The following is a 22,994-nucleotide window of genomic DNA, read 5'->3' as shown; positions in this document are numbered from 1 at the left end:
GCACTGAATCCCAGCACAGAGATCTCCTGGGGCCTGAGGTTTCTTCCTCCTTCACACTCCCCAGCAGCACCCACTGCACACAAGTGGTCTCAGTAAGGGCCCCTGGGTTCATGCCTGTTCCTAGTTTCACTGAGATGCCACTGATGTCCAGAGCAGGTTCTAGCCTGGAACACTGTGAACAGAGAGTGGGATGCTTGGTCATGAGGTGCTTTATAGCCTTGTGTTTCTATCACCTAGGGTGACAGGGAGTAACTTGAAGGAGTAAAGGATCAGGAGACTGTTTCTGTCCTTAGCGTTTTCCTGTAGCTGTGGGAGGTGTAGGGGATCAACCAATCAGCATGTAAATACAGAAATACAAACTCCCTCCTTCTGCCACAAAATGTGTAGTCTATCTGCACATCTGACTGTATTTAAGGAAGGAAGCTATGGATTAGATCCATTCTCCAAGGTCACGTCAGTCCTGGATTGGTGAGCTGTTTAGTACTGAGGGAAGAATTTTTGTCCCTAAATTTCCTATCCCAGCAGTTGTCATTCTGTATGAGAGAAAAGCACTTGTCTCTCCTCTCCAAACAGGTCAAGTTTTGTTCTTCTAGCAGTGTAATTCTCAGTCCCTCCGTTTTCATGCAAATGCTTCTCTCTCAATGCCTTCTGTGCTGCTCGAGCCATGGCCAATTTTCTCAGTGTCTCTTCAGAACTGGCTAATTGCTCAGTGACCCAGAAGCACAAAGCGCAAGCAGTGCTGGAGGAATTTGGTGTGCTGCTGTGCCCTGCCTTCATGAGGATTGCCTCCTCCAGAGCCAGTTTGGCCTCTGGAAAAGGAAGCACATTACAAATGAGCTTGGGTCTCATAAAAACTGACCTGCAGCTTGATGGCTTACTCTGAAATCTGCAAATGCTTTTTGGTTTTTTTTCAGTCCCTCCCATTATTTAGTCTAGTTGCAAGTAGCTGCTCTCTCTGCTGTTAGGGGGAGAGCTGAGGGTGTATCCAGGGAGTTGTGAAACCCTGTGTTTGACTGTTCACAGCTTTCTATGCTTCTTGTGTAGGCCATGTAGGGATATATGCACAGGTGTTTATTCTTTGGTGTGGGAAGGAATCCCAGTGCTGGAGGCCTTCAAGAAGAGGAGGTTGGAGACATGTACAGACAGGTGGCTCTGAGGCTGCCTTGGAGCAGGAAGGTCTGGAGGTGGTGGCTGTGGCAGTCTCTGGGTTCAGGGCGTGCAGGTCCCAGCAAGAGGCTGTGCCACTGGTGTGGAGCTCGTCAGGGTGTGAGCAGCACTGCTTGTGTCCTGCGGCTGTTTTGCTGCACGGACCTGTGACTCACAACTGTAAATCAGCAACCACCAAAGGGAGCACCAGCAAACACAGGCTCCTGTGCCCCTCCTGCCTTCTCCTTGCCCTCCATGATTTCCTGCCCTGACACTGTGCTAGGAAAGCCTTTAGCAGGAAGACCTTTGCATTCCCATAGAATTTCTTCTCCCTCCACTGTCCCACATCAGGTTCCTCCCAGTCTAGCGTAGCCTGAGATAAAATGAAGGGACTGTCTAAGCCTGGAAAGCTGTTACTTTGGAAATGAGATGGTCCATGTGCCAGCAGGCTACAGTTCCTGGGCAAAATGGAAACCTTTGGATATTTACCTGGACACCCTGGGCATAGCCACTGTGCACAAATCTGGGTGTCCAAGAGTGTTGCCCCACAGTTACAAAGGGTTCTGGATCCTGAACAGAGGTGTGGCAACCTCAGATACTCAGCATATTTGGAGAGCTAACCCAAACTAGCCGGGGTAGATCGACAGGACTTGAATACTCTCATTAAATCTGTTTTCTTTGCTTTTGGTGAAATATCTTTTGGGTTGCATCATTGTATGTGAAGGGAGAAAACAGCTCCATGTTGCAGAAGCAGTGTTGAACCCCAGTGTCAAGAGCTGGAATTTTTCTTCCTTTTGCTGTTCCTGGCCACGTCTTTAACCTTTTTTTTGTTATGTAATGTCCCTTTCTGTGGCTGCTGTGTTTGGCAGTTGTTGGAGAGAGAACATCAGCATATTTGCAAGTTATTTTAAGTCAATTCCCAGTGGTCAGGGTGAAATGTGTTTAGTACATTAAATGGAAACACTATCAACTGAAGCAAGAAAAAGTCCCATTCTACAAAAAATCCATAGTACTTATGAATAATTTCTAAAGTGCAAGTCTCATTCTGTGAGGTGCTGTGTGCTGTCAAGGGGATACTGACAAAACCAAGAAGACTGGCTTTGACTTTTTAGTTTTTTCTTTGAAGGTATGTATAATAAAAAGAGTTGCCTATGTTTGAAAGTGCTGTGAGACTGCTCCATTTTGCAATACTAGTTTTTTGGAGAAAAATACTAGGGGGATTTGGTTTTGTGATCAGTAATAGTCAAGACTGCCTAGGCATGAATCTGGTGTGTGTCCTTGGATTTGCTGTCCTTAGTAACTGAGATCTCAATTTGGCTGAGGAAAATTGGTTTCTAGTTGTGCCTTGTTTACACCTTCCCTTTTATTTCCTTCCACATTGGTGCTGTTGTGTTGCTACAAGCACTGTTTTATCTGCAGGCTTTGCATCCTCTTCCTTTGTGCACAGATTGTGTCTGTTCTTTGGTGTCTGCCATCCTAGAGCTCCCCAAGTCCCAGCAGTCTGAACTTTGCTCCTCTGCAGCCTGAAGAGCCCATTGCTGCCTGTCCTGGGAAATGCCTAATGCATGAGAAGGAGTCTTGCCTTATGTTTTCAAAGGACTTTCATTTTGGTTAGATCTGCAATTGCCTGAATATGCCTGTTCAGCTTGCACAGTTTCTCTTTGAGCCAGAGCCTCAGCTTTCCTCAGTGCCTTGGCAGAAAGCACAGGGCAATATCATGGCAAGTGAGGCACTGCGCAACCTCACAGGATCTGCTTGGCTCACCTGTTCTTCCCGTTTCTTTATTTGTCCTCTGTGCATTTGTTCCTCTGCAGATGACTTAAATCCCATCCTGGAAATTGGGAGATCCTGAGAAATCACCAGTTCTTTGCCTGAATAACATCCCCTGTACAAGGGCAGAGGGACCCCTGGGGGAACAAGCTGTTTTCAAAGCATGCCTTTGGCAGACCCTGCAGTGGAGGCTTTTTTGGGAGGCTCCAATTCTTCCAGCAATGGCTGAGTGTGAGTGCAGGACTGCCAGCCATCAACCTGCTCTGCAGAGGCAGTTCAGTGTTCAGCCCCCCTGCCAGAACTGATTAGAGTAGCCTGATGAAGGAGGTAACATGGGTGCTTATCCTCCAGGTCATCTGAGGATGAGCTGATTTTATGGCAGAGAGCCCCAAGCCACTCTCAGGAGTGCAGCTATTCCTGAGCACTGGCTCTGTGCAGGGGAATGAAGGAGGAAAGCTTGTTAGCTCAGCCCCTGGGCCACAGGGTGTGTTTGAAGGACAAGGTGATGGTTTGTCATGAGAACAAGGTGCAAAGCAATGCCTGGGGCCCCACCATGGTCCTGGCCTCTGTATGTCCTTGGATGAAATACAGCTCCTGTCCGTGCTGAGTAGGATGAAGACACCCATCTCCCTTGGAGCCACAGCAGCCAAGTGACATTTGTCCACAGGCACCATGGATCTACTCTCCTACAGCCTCTTCCCTCCTGCTGAGTGCTTTTGGGACACATCCAATACAGTCATTCCTCAGGAGTGGAGCTGCAGTTGGGGTGCAGTGATGGACAGCCCTGTCCCACCAGGGCCCACATCCTCCAAGGCTCTCCTGCCTCTTTCCTGCACTTGGATGTCTAAGACTATTGAGCCCAAGATTTCAAGCTAAACCAGCCAGGTCACTGAAAAACTGAAGAAAATTAGGAAGTGAAGGCAGGGGCAGAGGGAAGAGATGGCAGTGGTATGAGCGAAGGGATGAGAAGCTGGATCATAGTACAAGTAGGAAGGAGCAGGCACCCCATGGCCAAAAAAGCACACAAAATCCTGGAATGTAGGTCAGCAGCTCCTTGTTGGCTCTCCACCTCCACACCGCAGGTTTGGCCTCTGTTTGCCATGGCATCCACTGGTCATGCAGTTAAGGTGGAGAAATGTGACTGATTCTCCCCAGCTCATGGCTGTGTAGTGTTTTGAGCACCTAAGAACTCACTCAGCAGGGATGGAGAGCTGGTCTTCATTTGCAAGACTTTTTCCTATCATGTTTTTGCCTTGCCTCACAGAATCCAGTAATGCCCCAGAGCTTGGAGAAGGTGGGCTTTTACTCTTGAAGCTCTCCAAGGAGAATGGATACAAATTGAGAGGGGAAATTTAGGTTAGATATCAGGAAGCATTCTTTTCCTGTGAGATTGGTCAGACCACAGGACAGGTTGCTCAGGGAGGCTGTGGATATCACAACCTGGGCAGTGTTCAAAGCCAGGCTGGATAATGCCTTGAGCAGCCAGGTCTAGTGGGATGTGTGCTTGACCACGGTAGGGCAGGGGTTAGGACTGGATGGTCTTTGAGGTCCTTTCCAACCCCTTAAGGTTCTGTGATTCTGTGACACCTTGTCCCTGGGCATTGACTGGGACCTCTGGGACAGTGTTCCTCATTGCAGAGCCTGGTGGTATTTGCTACAGTGACAAATGCAGGAAATTTGTCATGACATGGAATAGGAAGAAATGCAGCTATGAAGGCCAGAAGAACAGCTTGATATCTGGCACATTCCTCTAACTCCTCCTGAGCCTCTGCCAGAGCCTGACACAGCCTTCCTCAAACAGCCGGCCTGGGCTGGAAAGGGCTGAGGCTGCCTGTGGAGACACAGAGGGCAGCTCCCTGCCTGGGAGATTGTGTCTGTGCCGTTGTAATGCACACCCCCAAATGCATTGCTGTAAAAAGCCCTTCGCTTGCAGACTTCACCTGTGGGTTTTGTGACGCTGGGTGCATCCATCTGAAGCCCTTCGTGCCCCTGCACGCCCTGATCGAACCCATTGTGCTGCTTTCATCCCTTCCTGAGCCTCTCCCCAGCTCATGCTTGTGCTGCCTACCAGCCTCCTCCAAAAGAAAAGAAACGGAGACACCTGCACCTGCAGGCAGGGCAAATAAATGTCCCTTGCACAAATTGATTTGATGGGGTCAATGCAGAATTGTTTAAATGAGAGAAGAGAAGGGATCACGGAAGAATAAAATGTCTCGCTCCTCACAGAGATGGAACTGATGCAAGAGGATTATTTTTATCCTGTGGAAAAAAGGAAGAGCCCTGTGAAGCAGAGGAGAAGAGGGTCTGACTTACAGTCCTGCTGGCTGTGTGAGATGCAGTGATGGCTACAATCAAAGCAGCTCCGAGGTTCTCCTGCAGGGAAACTGTTATGCTCCAATTCACTGACTGATTCTGTGAGAAGGGATGCCAGGCACTGAGTGTGTGAGGCCGTCTTAGGGAAAACATTCCCCGGTCTCCTCTACTCCCATATCTCACCAGGGAGCTGCCAGTGATCCCACTGCCCTCAATCTAAGGTGTGCATGACCTCCTCACCCCTCACGAGGTCTGGTCAGTGCAGAGACCTGTTCTGCCAGGATAATGTTGTGCTTTCCGACCTCCCACTTGTTGGGCCGAAATTGTGTTATCCCCCAGAGCACCTTCCATGAACCGTGCCCCTGCTGCACCCTGTCCTGTGTGTTCTGCCTTCCCCAGCACAGAGATCCTTTCACATGCCTGCCCATGATGATGCTCCCATTCCTCTGCAGTGCCAGAGCTGGCTGTTTTACTGTTTCACGGGAGTGCCAGGTCCCATCCAGGTGATTATCCCTCTAACTCCAACCTTGATGGCAGAACACTCCATCCCCACAATCCTGTATTTGTGCTGGGGATTGTCCCTGCTCACTCACAGTATCTTGCATCTGTCCTTGCTAATTCACATGCAGGTTTTCCAGATCATATCTCTGGTCCAGCAAAGTAATTTCAAATTCCAGTCCTGCCTTCCTGGACACCTGCAGCCGTCCCATCTGTCCCACTATCCAAGCACTAAGAGAAACTCTGACCAGATCCCCACCAGACCACGGAGCTGTGAGAGTTACACACATCTCAGTGCTGACAGCTATGGGTACAAATATTCAGCTGGGTCTTACCAGTTTCTACTCACTTTATGAAGATCTATTGTCTCACTTCAGGATCAGAATATCAAGGGAGACAATGGCAAAGTCTTCTTGAGGTCATGGTTAATGACTTCCATGCCTTTCCAGTCCACAAGTGTTGCAGTTCGTTTAGGGGGCTCCCACACACTAGGTGTGTTGTACTGTTGCAAAAAAAAAAAATCAGATTGGTGCAGCATGACTTCTTTGGTGCAAATTCACCTTAGTAATGATGCACTTCAGGTACTTACAGGTTGTTGACTTGTTCCATCCATCTTCTGAAAAATGAGATTAAACTGAATGGTTTTCTTTTCTGCATAGTTGCTGCATTTACCTTTTTCAGCTTCCTGATCCCTATCATCTCCTAAAATTCCCCCAGGAAATGCAGCAGATTAAGGTTGCTAGGTTGATCAGGTGTAGTAACTGCTGCCCTTCCCAGGGGGCTGGGACTGTTGTGGTCAGGATGGTCTCAAACACAATAATCAAAACAAAGTATGTGGGTACAGATAGCACCTTCTATTACGCAAATAGTTATTCCTGGGAAGAAAAGAGAAGTGGTTTTGCCCTAAAGCTGGTATTTTATTCTCCAGATATATATTATTCGAGTTAATAAAAGTCATTGCCTTTCCCTGTAAGCCTGTGCTGTCTGGGTACATGCTAACCCTGCTCAACTAGACCAGAAATCTTCCCACGTGGTTACTGGTGTTGGCTTTTATATCCTGAGGAGAGGGGAAAGGATCCTTCCCAGAATCACAGGAGGGAGCATGAATATCAGCACTGCTCAGTTACTGCTTTCTCTTTTTTTTTTTGCCTCATCTGACTTTTTGATGATTATGTAGACTTGCTGTCAGAAGTAAGACGCCAAAACATTCAGGCACCAGAATGACCAGAAACAACTTTGCAAATGCAGCTGTGAGACTGGAAGATGCTCATCCCTCTCCAGGATTAGGTTTCCTGCTTTGATCTGCACTGAAGCAACACGTTAAACCAGGGCAATGAACTCAAAGGCTCTCATTTTATCAGGCCTGGCCAACCAATGGGTGTTCAGTGGGAGTGCAGGAAATTAATAATTTTGTTTATTTCATGTCAATAACAACAACAACAACAAAAGCATGCCAGACTTTGCCTCTTGGTTTGAGATCCTAACAGAGCTGAGCAAAAAGCTGATGGATTTGGTTTCAATTAGAACTTCCTGCTCAAGAAGAAAAGCTGTGCTTTAAAACCTGTGCTGTAAAAACACTGCAGCCCAAATGACTCCTGCAGCCTGAGGGCTGAAAAGGTTAGGCTGCACAAGTGAAATGGAAGCCCACCCTGACAAACCTCTTCTTGTCTGCTGCCACGAGGCTGAAGGCAAGGCTGTGGAAGTGCTGTCTCACACAGCTCAACCTCATGGGGTTTTCCAGCCCAAAGCACCAGGAAAAGAGAGGGGTGTGGGTCCTGCTTCTGCAACTGGGAGAGCCTGGGGTAGCTTGAGCCTGAAGTGCAGTGACCAGGGACGGAAATTCGGACTGGCTGTGGGGTGTAAAGACTTGCAGAAGGATCTGCCGTCCTTTCTGCAGTGACAGGGAAAACTCCAAGTTACCTGTGCCTTGCTGTGTGGGGAAGTTTCATTCTTGAGAGTGCTTTTACCCTGCTTATAGCCAGGAATGTGCTGCCAGCCATGATTTTTCAGATGCCTGTGTGGTAGGCAAAGTCTTCTGCAATCAGACCTGCATTTCAAGTCAAGGTTAGTCTGAGCTCTGACTTAGAAAACCAGGAAGAAAATGGAAGAAAGAGATATGTCTTGGCAGAGAGAGCTCCCTTATCACTGAAATCCTCTGTTCTGGTGGCAGGCTGAGCAGGGGTTAACAAGACAAGGCAGTTGGTATTTCCAATCCATATCTTCTCTCTAGTGGTTCACTGGAGAGGTACAGCCTTTGTGCCTGTGCTTCACAGCCTGTGCTTTTGGCTTTCTGCAGGCTTTAGTGAAGCCTCTGAGTGCACCTTGCCCCTGCCTCTCCCTGAGTGAGTAACCCCAGGTTTTTGAAAGGCTCGTGTGGATTGGGCTGGGAGGTACTACAGAAATGCCACACATTATGTGATGTGGTTGAAGGACTCAGAGGAAACTTAAACGTTGCAATTGACCTGTTTCCCCTGCTTGAGAAAGAATCACTTGTCTATCAACATGAGATCTCTTAACACCACCATGTTTACACGTGGTACTCCTTGGGCTTTCAGCCTTACTTAACAGTTGCTGTTTGACTCAGACCTGTGGTAAACCTTTGTCAAGATACTACTTATGCCTCAAAGAATGGTTGAACATGGACTTTCTCTGGAAATAATCACCCTGCTTAAAAGAAGAAGCACTACAAAACACCTGTGTGGATTCTGTTAAAGAGAGCTGGGACCAGCAGAACTCTGTAACTAGGAAATGTAACTAGGAAGGGGTTCTGCACACATCCAGGGCTGACTCTGCAGGGGAGGTGATTGATTGATTGATTGATTGATTGACCCACTGATTGACTGATTGATGGGAAGTAGAAATAGAAAGTAAGTCTTGGAAGACCCAGACGGTTGACCTAATGCCTAGGAAACATAATTTCGAGGAGGTTTTAAGGACCTTGCCAGTAAATTAAGCTTTATAACTTATAATTTAAAATGTGTAATTTAAGATTGTGTATGTAATACAATTATATTCTATATTGTATGCATGTATCAAATATTATATAATATATAGTATGTAATGCAATTCTATATAATATCTAAGTATATTTTAACAAAATATCCTAAAGGCACCAACGTGAGGAAGGATTTGCAATGAAGGAAAGCTCTTTAAAATCAGCAGACAGAGGTATAATGGGATTTGGCAGCTGACCAAATTAAACAAGGGCTTGAGCACACCTATTTAGCATGGCACTAGCTTGTCTGTATCCCTCAAACTCCTTCAGGTCAAAACACCTTGTCTTTTAGTGAAAGCTCTGTTTTATATCCAGGAAGAGTCATTGGTGTGTTCAGGTTACTGACTGAAGCTGTGTGAATCATAATCATTATTTCTGGGTTTAAAAAGATATAAAATCTACTTCCACTTTTTGATCTTACTGACATGATAGGGGAATTGTCAGGCAGCATTACAGAGAGATTCACAGCTTTTACAAAGGGGTAATGACAGCTCAGAACAGGCCACGTAGCTGCATTTACAGACTCCTGAACTCCTCACTTTTGTTGATTGTGGCTTGGTTTTTAGCCTGTGTGTTAAACGATCAAACTGCAAGCACTCAGCAACAACAAGGTGCTACAGTAACAGTGGGAATTCATTGACACTAAACCCATGTTACCGCTTTTTCTGCCACTGATTTAAGCATAATGGGATAACGTGCACCTGTCCTACATGTCTGGGATTATATAAACTCCCCTCTTACATTTTCAGCTTGTGGGTAGGCATGGGGAAACAATCTCATCCCTGTCTGCTCTCACAGACTCCTAGTCCAGCTTCCTCCTTGGTCCTGTCACCATCTGCCTCAGGTTTCTGCTCTCCATGGATTTTCTCCAGAGCTTCCTGGCTGTCATTTTTCACCAAAGGATCTTCTTCTTCTTTTTACCCCTTTGACACCAGCATTCAAATTGGTGTGTATAGCTTCCACAGCATCTAGATACCCTGGGTGCTGGGGAGCTGGTTCCCTCTGTGCCAGTGTTCTCCAGGAACTGGGAATCAAGGGCTGTATTGGTCTGAACTGCTCCTGACATTGTGAGCTATACAAGGTTTAAGAGAACATTTGCTTAGAAGTGCTGTCTACAATAAGAGCATAATAGCAGAGTAGGCATCTTCCAGTTTACACTTGGTGATGAAGAACATCCTGGGATTGCAAAGCCACAGGCACCTTCAGGTTGGAGGTGATGTTGGGGTATCTCTAGTCCAGCCTCCAGCTCAGAGCAAGTACAGCCCTGAGATCAGACAAGGTTGCTCAGGGCTTAGACTTCTCTTGAAAAACTCCAAGGCTGGAGATCTCACAGCCACTCTGGAGTCTTGTTCCAATGACTAAGTGTCACAGTGGAGAAAAACTTTTTTATGTCATGTTGAATCTTTCCCTGTTTCAGTTTATGGCTATTGTGACTCATTCTCCTGCTGTGCACTCCTACAGAGAGTCCATTTCTGTCTTCTTAATATCCTCCACTTGGGTGCAGGCAGGTGCCTGTTAGGTCACCCAGAACTACATCTGCTATAGGCTGAGCAAGCCCAGCACTCTTAGTATCTGTTCAGTGCAAATCCTCCAGCCATCAACAGTCTTGGTAGTCTCTAGTGGACTCAGTCTGGTGTGTCAACACCTCTGTTCACCCCTTAAACTGCCTTCTGCCTCTCTTTCTGTAGGTGAAATCATTAGCTGAAAATGAAGACCTTTCATAGCCTGTTTTTAATCCCCAGGGCAGAGGACAGACACACCAATCCAGCACAGCTGTCATCTCCTTGTCTTATTTCATTCCTTCCCAGAAAGCTCCTTTCCTTTTTTTTCAGTGACTGAGAACATGGCATACAGGACCAGAGACAGGAGGTGAGAAGGGTTCATCCTCTTCCCTTTCTCTCACCTCTCAAAATTTCTTTCATTAACACTCACCCAGTGTTTCTTAATTAGCACCTTCTGGCTTGGAACTGCCTGCTTGTGTTGCAGAAAATCCACTCAAGCTCTTGTCTGTTGTGTGTCAGAAATATCAAACATTTGGGCTGTTTGCTAGACTGACAGCTGCTCTTACACCATGGATTACACAGGGGCTGAGTGTTGTTCTCACCCTCAGCCTCTGTAGCCATCCTTGGCTTTACCTGTCCCTCCTGAGGGAACCTTCTGTGGTTCTGTATTTGTTTTTTGGTGCCAAGCCAAATGGCAAGTGCATGTCTGAGCTAAGCCAGGAGAGTGGAGAGAGTGCAGAAGTTCTGCCAGAAACAGGAAGAGTAACCAGCTGAAAAATCACCACAAAAGAGCAGTTTTCAGTGAAAAAACTGGGATGAAGTATCAGACCAGTCTGCAGGTATATTTGGGAGGATGGATTGGTGTCCTCACTAGCATTTCAAATTTCTTATTCATTCCTCAGCTGATCTAGCAGAGTTCACTTATAAAGTCTTGAGAGGACCTGGCAGCATGGAGGTCAGAAGGACTTTGAAAGGCTTTGTTCCAGATCTCCACATGGGGATATGGACTGAAATAGAGGAAGTGGTTTCAGTGAAGACCAAAGTACCAACCACATCTACCAGGGCTGGTCTCCACTGTGCTTGATTCTGCATAGGTACAGAATGTGAATCAAGTTTCTGTGATCCAAAGACTCAGAATTATGCTAATGAGCCCAGTTTAGTCAGTAATCCCATGCCTCCAACAGGATGTGATTTAATTATGGAGTGAGGTGAGAATTTGTCTCATATTATGTACACCACAATAGAATACAAACCCCAGATTGTCATATGGAAAACAATGCCTTTCTTTATGGTTAAATCATGGATTGCTGGAATAAATCAGCTCTGTTACAGGTTCTCTGCTGCTCTTGCTGGATTGCTGACTCATTTACAGGTGGTTGCTGGGGAATTTAAATTGCAAACAACCATTCATGATGATCCAGACTTCTTAAGGATTTTACAAGCTAGGAAGAAGCTGGCACTCTTTCTCCAGTTACCTTCTTCTCACCTTCAGGGCAGTTACAGCTCTCACCTAGGGATGTTATGCATCTTCATGGCAAATAGGGTGTTAATGCAAGTATAATTACAGTAATTTGGATTTAATTTTCTGAGCACAAGTGCCTCCTTTCTGTCTTCCTTTTATTTCCTGCTTGGTTGCCAGCTGTGAAAACGTCTCTTTCCAGGATTGTTCTTGATGCCAGGCATGCAGCAGTGTAATGGGCTCATCCCCTGCTGGGCTGTGTCTCACCCAGCTCTCAAGTGATGGTGACTCTTCCCTCACAGAGAAGGGAAGAGCTGGATCAGCAAAGCGCCTGGAGAAACCACCATACCTTGGCATTTCTGCCTGCATCTCCCAGTACTTCACATGCAGGATCCGCAGGGTTAACTGTTTTGTGGGAGAAGCAGTGGGATGTAGTGGGGTGAGGCAATGTTATTTCTACAAAGCAATTGCTTCCACCACTCCTCTAAGCAAGTTCAGGCATCTCCTTTGTGCTTGTGGAGAGGAACAATGCTGGTTGTCACCTTGAGCACTCTGAAAACACCACCAGGTTCTTGTTCAATCCTTACTGGTTCCCCCAGACCTGCAGCCTGACAACACATCTGACTTTCAGGGATTTCCCCACACCAGGGTTATACCAGAAGTCAATGCCTGGGCTCAGATCAGAATGGAAACGGAGAGCCTGGGGAGAAGTGACCCCTCCTGAGATGATGATTTGACTATGCCATCGGAATCTGCAGCCAGAAGTGGTATCCAGATGTGACAAGATCTCTGCCATCTCCAGCAAGGAGATCCCTCCTTCAAGGGCCCCCAGGAGGAATGGTGGCTGTTTGCCTGGCAGCATTGCCCCAGCCATGTCCGTCTGTCCCAGCAACAGAAAGAGTGAGGCAAGGATCAGGCCGTGTTTGCTGGTGTTTTAAGGCTTTCAGTGACACCACAGTGACCAGCTTTGTGTCACAGTTCCAGCTGTTAACGCAGCGCTGCCAAGCCCATCACTAAACCATATCCCTGAGTGACAACATATCTTTTAAACACTTCCAGCATTGGTGACACCACAGCTTCCCTGGGCAGCCTTTTCCAGTGCTTGACAAGCCTTTTTGGTGAAGAATTTTTCCGTAGTGCACCTATCCACTGAGTGTTAAGGATGTGCATCAATGCTGGTTGGCCTCTGTCAATAGGTCCCATCCAGTCCTTACATCTGGAATTACTTGTCAGATCATTTATTTTGCCATCTTGGCCACTGTTTTGCTGAAACTGCCAGCTGCTGGTTAACCTTGCTCCATCTTTGGTACTCGTGGGACTTGCTTGGCCGTGGAGAGATTACTTTGGGAAGTGCTTGCCTCACGGACCTTAATGACTTCTACATAATTTTCTTTCCAGCATGCCTCTATTTTGCAATACTTTGTTTCAAAGAATATCCATTAGTTTCAGCAGCCAGCCGAGCAGATGGGTTTAACTGGTCTATGGCTCTGAAGTAATTACATTTTGGTACAACAGAGACACAGCAGCAAACATGTAAAATTAATTCAGGTGCAGCATCCCAGTCAGTGTCTCAAAGCAAAGAGGACTTTAGGGAGGCCACTCCTGGCCACACTGAGACTGTGCTGTTGGCAGTGTGGACAATCACTAGGAATATTTCCCCCTAGTTTCCATAGATGATGTTGGATTGGCTTTTCCCACGGCCAGTTCCTTCTTCAAAAATGTATTAGTATCAGAGAGATTGATTACTGCTCCCATCTCTCTCTCCTGCTTCTGTTATAATTAAAACAGCAATATATGCATGAAGTAATTAGATTTTTATAATGCTTTTCTAAACAGGATGTCAAGGAGCTTAGTACAATGACTTGGGCTGGAGCCAGATCAGCATCTTAAGACTGGGTTGTCGTTAAAACTGGCTGCCTCCTGCTTGAACAGCTTACACAAACACAGAATCTAGATTTGCTTTTTATTCAGAGTGTACCTCATCTTTGTCTCCAGACAGGACCCAGAAGACCCCCTGTTCCTGGGTGGCAGGGTCAGAGTGAGGTATAGGTAGGGACACATCACCAGTGCATACCTACTCTGTGTCTGCTGGTGGGACAGGAGCATCCCCAGCTCCAGCCCTGTTGCCATCCCCATCGTTGTATGCCCTGGAGCCCATACCCAGTCCTGGGTTCCTTCCTGCAGAGCAGCTTTTGACCAGGTCAGGCCATATCAGCTGGCAGTGTCTCCCAGAAGGAAATGAGTGTTTATGTGTGTGCCTGTGCCCCAGAGGAGCACTCCCTGAGCTGCCTCTCAGCAGGCCACTGGAATTCTCCTGCACTGTTTTATCCTGTCTGCTTCTGGCTGATATGCAGTGCTTGGGCCCGGTGTTTGCAGTCAGATGAGCAGGAATCCTGTTCTCTGCACAGCCCTTGCTCAGACCCTTATGGACAGTGCAATGCAGCTGGGTCAGTGAGCGTGGATGGGGAGTGTGTAACACAACCTCAGCACCACTGCACGATATGTGCACTCAACAGGCAGCAGAAAACATCCTGCACGGACCAGCACTATGCCAAGCCCACTCCAGGAGAGGACTGACACCAGCAACCCTCAGGAGCTTCCAGGGCAAAGAGGCACTGTGGCGGGATACAGCTGTCTGTCTGTCTGTCTGTCTGTCTGTCTGTCTGTCTGTCTGTGGGGCAGGAAGGGATTTCTCAGCTGCCATAACTGTGTGAAATCCCAGGGAAGAACAACAGCTCTAGCTGCAGGATTTCCTGTGCTTGTCCTGCGTCCAGCTCCTCGCTGACCTCTTTTAAGCCCTGATTTGCATGCATCAGTCGTGGCTGATGTGATTTAGCGTGACGTCCCACGCTGCCCAGGCTAACAGAGTATCTGGTTCCCAGGCCTGGGAGTGTTTGTGTGGCATTTATCATTTGCCTGGCGGTTTCCTGTGCAGCAGGTGGAGAGAAGCTGTGCAAGTCATTTAATCTGAGGCAAATGGGGAGACTCAGTCTGAAGTAAACAGGATGCACTTCAGTGGGGATGGAGGCAAGCAGAAGGAGAGGGAAGGGAGTTGGAATAACTGGCTGAGGAGGTGAACAGAGGAAGGTCTCACTTACCTGAGCAGAGAGCACAGGCAGCAGAGGAATGAGCAGGAAACATGATCTGATCCTGTTGCAGTGCAAAAGCCTCTGCTCCAGTTTTGGGTGCTGGGGTTGAGGGACATGAGGAGCAGGAGAGCAGCAAGGACAGTAGAGCCAGCTGTGAGGCTGGAATAGGGAGATGAGAGAGGTGAGCACTGCCAAAGAGATCCTGGGCTGGCAGGTAAGGAAGGCAGTGCTCTGAGGTAACAAGACAGCAGGAAAAGACTTAGGGACAAGGTTTCAGTGGGTGTAAGAGGGACACGCTGACAGACATCTCCAAGAACGGGTTGGCAGAACCATCCTGGGGAGTTTCAGAAGAAGTGGCTGTGCAGGTGCTGGGAGCAGAGTGGGACAATCCACTGAGTGGAGCCTCTTGTGCTGGGCACCCCAAGGACAGGACAAGCATCTGTTAGAAGCAATTTAAGAGTAGCTGCTCCCACCACGGACAGGAGTGCACTAGTGAACTAACCCCTCCTAGCTCTGCCCCAGGTGACTCTGTGATTTAAATGAAAAATACACAAGAGAATGCATTGTTGAGATGACAAAATTGTTCACATGGCTGAAATATCTAGTGCAATTTCTGAAGCATCCCTGAGTTCAGTCATGGAGAGCAGGAAAGAGAAAGAGAGGAATGTGGCTTGACATTAAATTGCAGACTGAGTTTTTTCATAAGCAGAAGAGTATCAGTCATAATACATCTTTCATGCCATTGGCATTTAATGTTATTACATATGAGGCTTCTTTGAGCAAGGACATTTATTTTTACTTCTAATAATAATAAAATTCAGTTTCCCGTGTACTTGTATTTATCCAAAAATGAAGTATATTCACATGCTCCCATGTAAGTAGCAACCAAGATATATTTCCTATACAAATACTTTTATGAACTGTATTAAAATAATTAAAGAAGGTGCTGTGTTAAAAGAAAAACAGCAACTGGACTTTCTTAAGGCAATTAAAAGCTGATCAAGGTGGATGTGTATATGTTAACAATGGTGGCCAGAGAAAAAGGCATTGAAAAAACTCCAGCTTTTTAAAATATACTATTCATACAACTGCAAATGTTCTCTCATGAGGTGCTGTGCTCTATGATATAACAGCAGCACCCAAGAGTTGCAGAAGCTGCATATTCCCATTCGTGTTTGATTGCTTTTATTAAACTCTAATCCCTAACAGCTTACTGAGCTGGCATGCCAAAATGCTAAAGTAAAGCTGAAGTAATAAAAAAAAAAAAAAAAAAAAAAAGAGAAAGAGATGCTGAGTGATAAGGAAATGTTGCTGGGTGGCTGACTGTGCTGCCTGGCAGGACTCAAGGGCTGCAGCTTAAGAATGCTGGGGTCACTGCACTCTGCAGGGCATATCCTTGATTTTATCCCTCTGGATAGGTTTGATGTACATGCCTGTGGGGGCTGTGTGTGCCCAAGCCTTTCATGTCAGGTTTGCCAAGCCAAGTGAGGAGGTGCTGCAGATGTGGCCCCTCCTGGCAGGTGCAAGGGAAGCCTGCTCAGCTTTTGGATTGCCTAGGTTACACTGAGGTTTGGTGTCTGGGTCTCACTGGAATAGCAGCAATATTTGAAGTCAAGCTAGAACATTAGGTATTGCCTGTCTAGTGGGTCTTATGGACAATCTTAATTAAAATCCCCATCTCATTTCCTTCCTCCCCACTGCTTGGGTCTGAGAGATCCCACAGCTAAAACTCTGGGCACTAATGCCCCCGCCAGCCTTTGCATCCCATGCCATTTTAACACCTGACACGTAGACAGGCTTTGGGTACTGGGGCTTCCCAAAAAGTTAAAAGCTACTTGAAATAATTTATCCCATCCTGATGAGCCAAATGGCACTGCAGAAAATCTGAATCCAGCAGGGCTGGATCCAGGGTTTGAGTGGGTGATGCACTGCCTGTCCTCACAGTGAGGTGAAGGAAAGGGCATCCCATTCCCTCTGTCCTTATCCCAATGATGGTTTGCACCACCAGGACTCCCTGGGCTTGAGGAAAAAGCTTTTAGGGGTTTTATTCCACTCTGACTCCTTCAGGAGGTCTCAGTGTGCCAGGACAGGGTAATTGCCTTGCACAATGAGCACACAATGGTTTTTCTCAGTGCTTAGTACAAGTCACTTAAGTGATACCACTGAAAATCTTTTCCATGTACCTTGTGAAGAGTTTTTTTTTTTCTCACCAGGCTGTTCTATTCTAATAGAGTCTATAGATGTTGGCACATCCAGTGACTAAGGCTGATGACACCCAAAAGAAAGCTGTTCTTCATCTCACACACCCAGAGCTCACAGTTAGAGTTTAGCTAAATTGTCCTCAAGGCTGACAAAACACAGTGTGGCCTCTTGGGACCCTGTTGCTGATGTTTCCTAGTCACAGCATCTGTGCAGGGCAGAGTTAATGGTATGGGCTCATTTCAGATCCATAATGTATTAAGATGACTTTAAAACTTATCCTTCTCTTTTAAGCTATTTATTTGGTGATTCATGAACTGTGGGTCATGACAACATCCCTCTTTTGAACTTGTGTCAGACAATGGAAAAGACAGAAGACCAAGAGTTTTAAATGGTTTTGGTGGGTTTCTGCAGCTGTTTCAGGGATAAATTCGGAAGGAGGTAACAAATCATTGTAATGCCCAGTTCAGAGCAGCTGTGGGGTCTGCCATGAGACAAATCTGCACTCAGCTTAGCCTTGTTCACTGAAGTTTTCATGCTAAATGTGGTCTTTTTATGGCTAAATATAGGTGCCTAAATTAGTGGTCTGTAAGAGACATTGCTCGAGGCTCTGGAGTTAGCAAGAAGAGGGAACATTCTTCAGGGAATAGCTCCTGCTGTGCACACAAGTTCTGCTTGGCCAGAGGACGCTGCAGTGGGGGTGAGCAAGGAGGTGGAGTCCCAGCCAGCCCTTGGCAGAGCAGACCCAGAGCAGTGAAGATGCACAGGCTGTGCTCCCCGATGGCCATGGATTTGACCAGGCTGTTAGCTCCCTGCTGCTGCTGCAGAGCCTGTCCATTCCATCAGGCATTCCCTCCCCTCTCCCATGGATGTTTGTGAACAGCCAGCTCTGTGGTGTGCTGTGGGCAGCTACCCACTATTTAGGGACAAGTGACCCCTGCCCACATGCCCTGCCCAATTCCTTCTGGTTTATTGCCAGTGACAATCCCATCCGCTTCCAGGTCTGATCCAATTTTGTTTGCACTTCCTGCCTGCTGGATGTCCTGACCTCTGCTCCCATGCCTTTCCTGGCAGATGTGTGCTGCTGAGCCACAGGCTGGTCCCAGCACTGTGACCCAAATTAAATGGTTACTTCCAACAAGCAAAGGCAGGCAGCTGAGGCCCTGAGACCTGTGTGCCCTGCTGTGCTTTGGCATGGGCCAGTGCAGATTCCAGGGAAAGTCTCTGAGTCAGGATGTGAGTTTGAGCAAGGTGGAGGTGCTTGCCCTGAACTGCACAGGTTGTACCTGAAGCTGGAGGTAAGAGCATCCTTGAGGCCAGTGATGCTGTGTGGCTGCTGTCACCTGAATGACCCAGCCGTCCCCTGGGCTTTTCTGCTTGTTTTATTCTCTGCAAAAAAACATTTACTGTGTCATTTATTTCCAAACAGTAGCAGAATAAGCCTAAATCCTTATCTCCAGTCTGTCAGCTAATCCTTCCATGGGCCAGGAGCGATGCTGTCAGATCAGGCTGTGAGTGTACCTCAAGGCTTTCTGTGGTTGAAGAGCATGTTGCTGTTGCCTGTAAATGGACTTCTTGAGAGCCCAGAAGTGGTCCTGGAGCAGGCATCATCCCCAGCTCAGCATACCTCTGTCTTCATTTGACAGCACTGGGTTGCAATAGGACCATGATGAGGTAGATCGGGGAGGCTTCAGGGCTGCAGCTCTTATCATATTCCTATTGATCCTATTAGTGTTTGGTTAGCGGCCCAGGGAGATGACGAGGAACATTTCTCTGTGTTCGTGAAGGAGTTTGGCTTGCCTTGGTCTTCCTGACAGAAATGCTCCAGGGAAGCTTCATCTTTGCCTTCATTTGTTGAGTTCACCAGGCCAGTCACTGGTGTGTTTTGGTAACGGAGGTGCCCTTGCCCTGAAACTGTCACTTTAACCTGAGCAGAAGGAACAAGAAAAAAATCTTCTCTCAAAGAAATACACTTCTGAACATCTGGCAGGCTGTATGCCCCTTCCCGCTGAGGACAATAAGAATAAGCAGTTTTAGGTGTCTTCTTGAGGCTTCTCACCCCCTTCAAAACAACTCTGTAAAAGCTTAAACCCTTGTGCACAGGAGGCCAGTTCTTAGGTCACTGGGCTGCTTTATAATATATATGACATATATGCTATGTATGTCTAGCTCCTGTTCCAGCACGACGGTATCCAGAAGTCCCATTGTGTAAGGAATGACATCAGTGTCATGACAGCAGCAGGGCAGAGACCGGCCTGTGCCCCTTGGCCAAGGCTCAGCAGGGTAAAGGGTCACCTCTGCTCCCAAGGAAGTTGTGGGGACTTTCCTGACTAGGCTCATGTCAGCGTGGTTGACTTCCTTGCTGCTTTAAAACATAAACATGTTTGGACTTGTTTAATCAAAACTTTGGGAGCAGATGTTTCATGATTATTCCACCAATGGGAAAAAGACATGGAAGCTGAGAAATGCCAGCATCACAGCTTTTATGGGAGAGTTTTATTAACTCAGTGGCATACTGTTCAACTAGGGAATGAAGGCATTAGCCAAGACTCCAGTTTAAATGAGTCCCTTAACCTGAATGCAGAGTTCAGCATGTGTCAGTGTGGGGATGGGTGGGGCTGAGGCTCCCAAGGGTCAAGGGATCTTCAAGCAGCCAAGCCTCATCCTCATCTTTGTCCTAGTTCTCACTCCACCCTTCCCCTTGAGGCTTCACCCCAGTCATCTGTCACCTCCTGCTTCACTTCCAGTGCCAGTGCTCACCCTGGGGCTGAGAGGACCATCAAGGGTCCTGCACACTGCCTGTAAGCCTAAGCTCTGTGCCTCAGTTTCCTTGCTTGACAAGCCAGGGAAGATCCCAGACACAAGGTAAAGGGAGCATAAGGGCCGTAAGAAACCTGGCAATAAAAACAGCAGCACGGATATAAACGGCGCTTCTTCTCCATCTCTGCTCCCTGAGGTCACATTTTGTAAGCAGGGTAGAGTCCATCCCCACACAGCACCTTTCCTGGCCCTGCCCTGAGCTTTCCTGCCATGTCCCTCATCACGATTTCAACAGGAATATTTTGCTCTCCAGTTGGAAGCAGTTAACAGTAAAGTCAATGCAAATGCTGCTCTGAGCAGCTCCAATACCCATTCCATGCTGCTCAGGGACAGACCTCCCATGTAATCTCAGCTCTGCATCTAACAGCTTCATGGGGAAGATGGATCTGCCCTGACTCCCTCCCAGCTCCTAATGAGCCCTATGGATGTGGTGTAAGCAGGGATGTAGGTGGAGGACAGGCTCAGCTACACACATGGTGGCGGAGCCCCACGAGTGCCCTCTCCACACCTGTCTGGAGGCAGAGCCTTTTGGCAGCCGTGCGTGGAAGTGACACTTCCCCACCTCATGTGTGCCGGGGACATCACAATAGCTCTGCCCCAGGAAGGACTGCTCCTCAGAGGTCTGATGCAGCCAAAGTCCCTGGATTTGCAGGAAGCTGCCACGTGCATCCAAGCAGATCCCACAGTGCTGTTCTGGTGCCATCGGCGGGCTAGCCAGCTCACAAGCACAAGTGCCCTGGGAGAAGCAGATGACAGAATAAAGGGAAACTTTCCATTCCAGTGCCCCCAAAAGGACATTATAATTTCCATTCCCTGTGTCATCTTGCTTGCTTGGTTATGTGGCGTTAAATTAGGGCTCTGGTTCAGTTACGGCTCATTACAGACTTGCGTGTGGCTTTGTTACAGCGTGCTCAGAAGCACCAAAGGAGCTGAGCCAGTGTGAAAGTCAAAGTTTTAGGGACAGTTTAGTGACCAGGAGCTGAGCCTTGCCTGAGGCTGGTGAATTCAGCAAGGCTTGGACACAGTTCCCATAAGCCTACAGGACATCAGGCAGGGTCTCTTCCTGACCCTGCCAGTAGAGAGGTCAAAGGGCTTGGGAAGGAGATGGATTGGTGGCAGGTGGCTTCAGCATCTCCTCATCCCATTTGAGCAGAGCAGGTGCCTCTTTTGCCTATCCTGAGGACCTTTGTGCGGTGCTGTATGTGACACAGAGTGCCAAAGGGAGGAGTTTGAATGCTGTCAGACAGCAAAACATCTTTTCTGCAGAAATAGCTACGTCCTGAAATACCTTGAGCAGCCGTGTTTATGCCAAGGCTCTCACTCAGAGAGATACTCTGCTATGGTGCAGGCCATTATTAAAATCATCACTCGCAGTGCCCAGACCAGAGCCCCAAAGGGTGCTGCTCACCTGCTGGCATCAACACAAACCAGCACTGTCCCACCGTGTTTTATTTACGGATGGTCTCCGTAAGAAAACCAACCTGGGCTCATCCCAGTGCTCAGAACAGCAGTGGGTTCTCTTCTTGGGGGCAGAGGGGTTTCCAAATATCCCTGTCCCCATCCTCCCCCCGGACTGCTTTCATCTCGGCAGTGTCCTCTGGCAGCTTAGGAAACCTCCGTTCCATCGAGGTTGGGAGGAGGGAGGACACAAGGAGGGATTCCCCGGGGACTTTCCCCGTTGTCATCACCCAGCAGTGCCCACGTTTGCTAGAGAAACGCAGTGCGATCCACGCGGGATAACAGCTTTCCCGGTGTTGTGCGCTGGCATTTCTTAGCGCTGAAGGGAAGGTGTGTGTTTGTAATTGCGGTGCCCGCGGCCATTAGCGGGGCTGGTTCGGCAGGAGCAGAATTGATCTGCTCTAAGTGGGGAGAGAGGAAAGCTGGCAGTCTCCTTCCTCCAATGCTGAGTGCTGCTCCTCTGGCCTTGTGAGAGCACGGAGAGCAGAGGCTGTGCTTGGGGGATGCCAAGAAGAGGCAGTACAGCAGCTTCCTGCGGGCTGCCTCCAAGCTCGGTCAGGGATGTTCCCTTCCCTTTGCTCTGCTGCAGTGCTGGAAGCCGGCTGCCACCTCTCCTGAGCCCACCTGCCAGACTGTGCCAACCCTCCTGCTCACCTGTGCTAGGCAGCTGCTTCCTGGGGTGCCCAGGGCCATGCTGCACACAGAGGAGCTCCCCAGCCCCAAAGCAGGGGTATCCCACCAAATCCAGAGGCAAAGCGAGATCCAGCAGGCTGGCAAAGGGGAAGGTTGTGAGTGAAAGGCAACACTGCATGATGGAAGTGGTGACTGTGGGGGTGCTGTTTTGGAGAAATCCCATGGCATAGATGCTCAGCTGCAAAAGGGCTTGGTGGGCTCAGTGCAGCTTGGAAAATTCCTCTGCTGCAGCTGTGTCTTATGTGATGTGAACCTGGAGAGCCTAAGCCCAGTTAATCACTTTCCCAAAGTGCCAGAACTCAGTTGAGAGCAATGCTGCAGCCCACAGCACAGCAGAAACATGTTCTGCCCAAAGCACTGAGTGGAACTTGTGCCTTCAGCAGGGACATCATCCTCTGCCAGGCCTGGAAAGCTCCTGCTGCACTCAAACAAGTGAGGGCTGAACTGGGCAGGGCCTTTCCTGTGCTATGTGATTTTTCTCAAGATGCTGGTAGTTTGCTTTAGCACACAGGCAGGGAGCCCCTGGGATGCCTTGTGGATCAGCCTCCACTGAGGGGTGAGAGCTCAGACATAGCCTTCCAGCAGCCCTCCCTGTGTTGGACCCCTCCTCACCCTTGCTTTCCTCCCTGCTCACAGTTCTATCCTGCTTGGTCTCTTTGCAGGAGAAGAAAGGCCAGGAGATGAAGAAAGGTCCCGAGGAGGAAATAGCAAAACTGGAGAAGCTGCTTAGCCTGGTGAGACAGCCAGGGACCAAAGAAGAGCAGTGAGAGGGGGGAATGATGACTCTGTGGGCAGCCTCTGACCAAACAAGCTCGGCTTTGATCGGTGGCTGCTTGGCATGCAAGCCACGGGCCCCTGCTGCCCACTTTTTGCACAGCAGGAACACTTTTCCTCTATGCCCAGACAAATAAACCGAGGTGCTGGGAGAGCTGTGGTATGCAGTCATGTCTGGGCTGGGCAAGTCTCACCGTGCTTGGCCCTCCAGAGCCACAAGGCCCTTGGCTTTCCCAAGCCTTAACTGGGCTCACACCAGATGAGAGCCCCATGGAGGG

The 22,994-nt window shown here is 48.2% G+C and overlaps 1 protein-coding gene across 1 annotated transcript in view; it reads left to right on the top strand.

The window, feature by feature from the left end:
- DNAI1 (dynein axonemal intermediate chain 1) overlaps positions 1 to 22,845 on the top strand; it is a 136,377-nt gene extending 113,532 nt beyond the window's left edge. The window contains exon 21 of the mRNA XM_059837018.1: positions 22,605 to 22,845. Within this exon, the coding sequence (XP_059693001.1) occupies positions 22,605 to 22,709 (105 nt within the window). The 3' untranslated portion in view covers positions 22,710 to 22,845. The remainder of the gene's footprint in view (positions 1 to 22,604) is intronic.
- Positions 22,846 to 22,994: the final 149 nt, after the last annotated feature.

The sequence above is a fragment of the Haemorhous mexicanus genome, chromosome Z (genome assembly GCF_027477595.1).
Source record: "Haemorhous mexicanus isolate bHaeMex1 chromosome Z, bHaeMex1.pri, whole genome shotgun sequence".
In the NCBI taxonomy this organism is placed as follows: domain Eukaryota; kingdom Metazoa; phylum Chordata; class Aves; order Passeriformes; family Fringillidae; genus Haemorhous; species Haemorhous mexicanus.
This window is presented reverse-complemented; position numbering and strand designations above follow the sequence as displayed.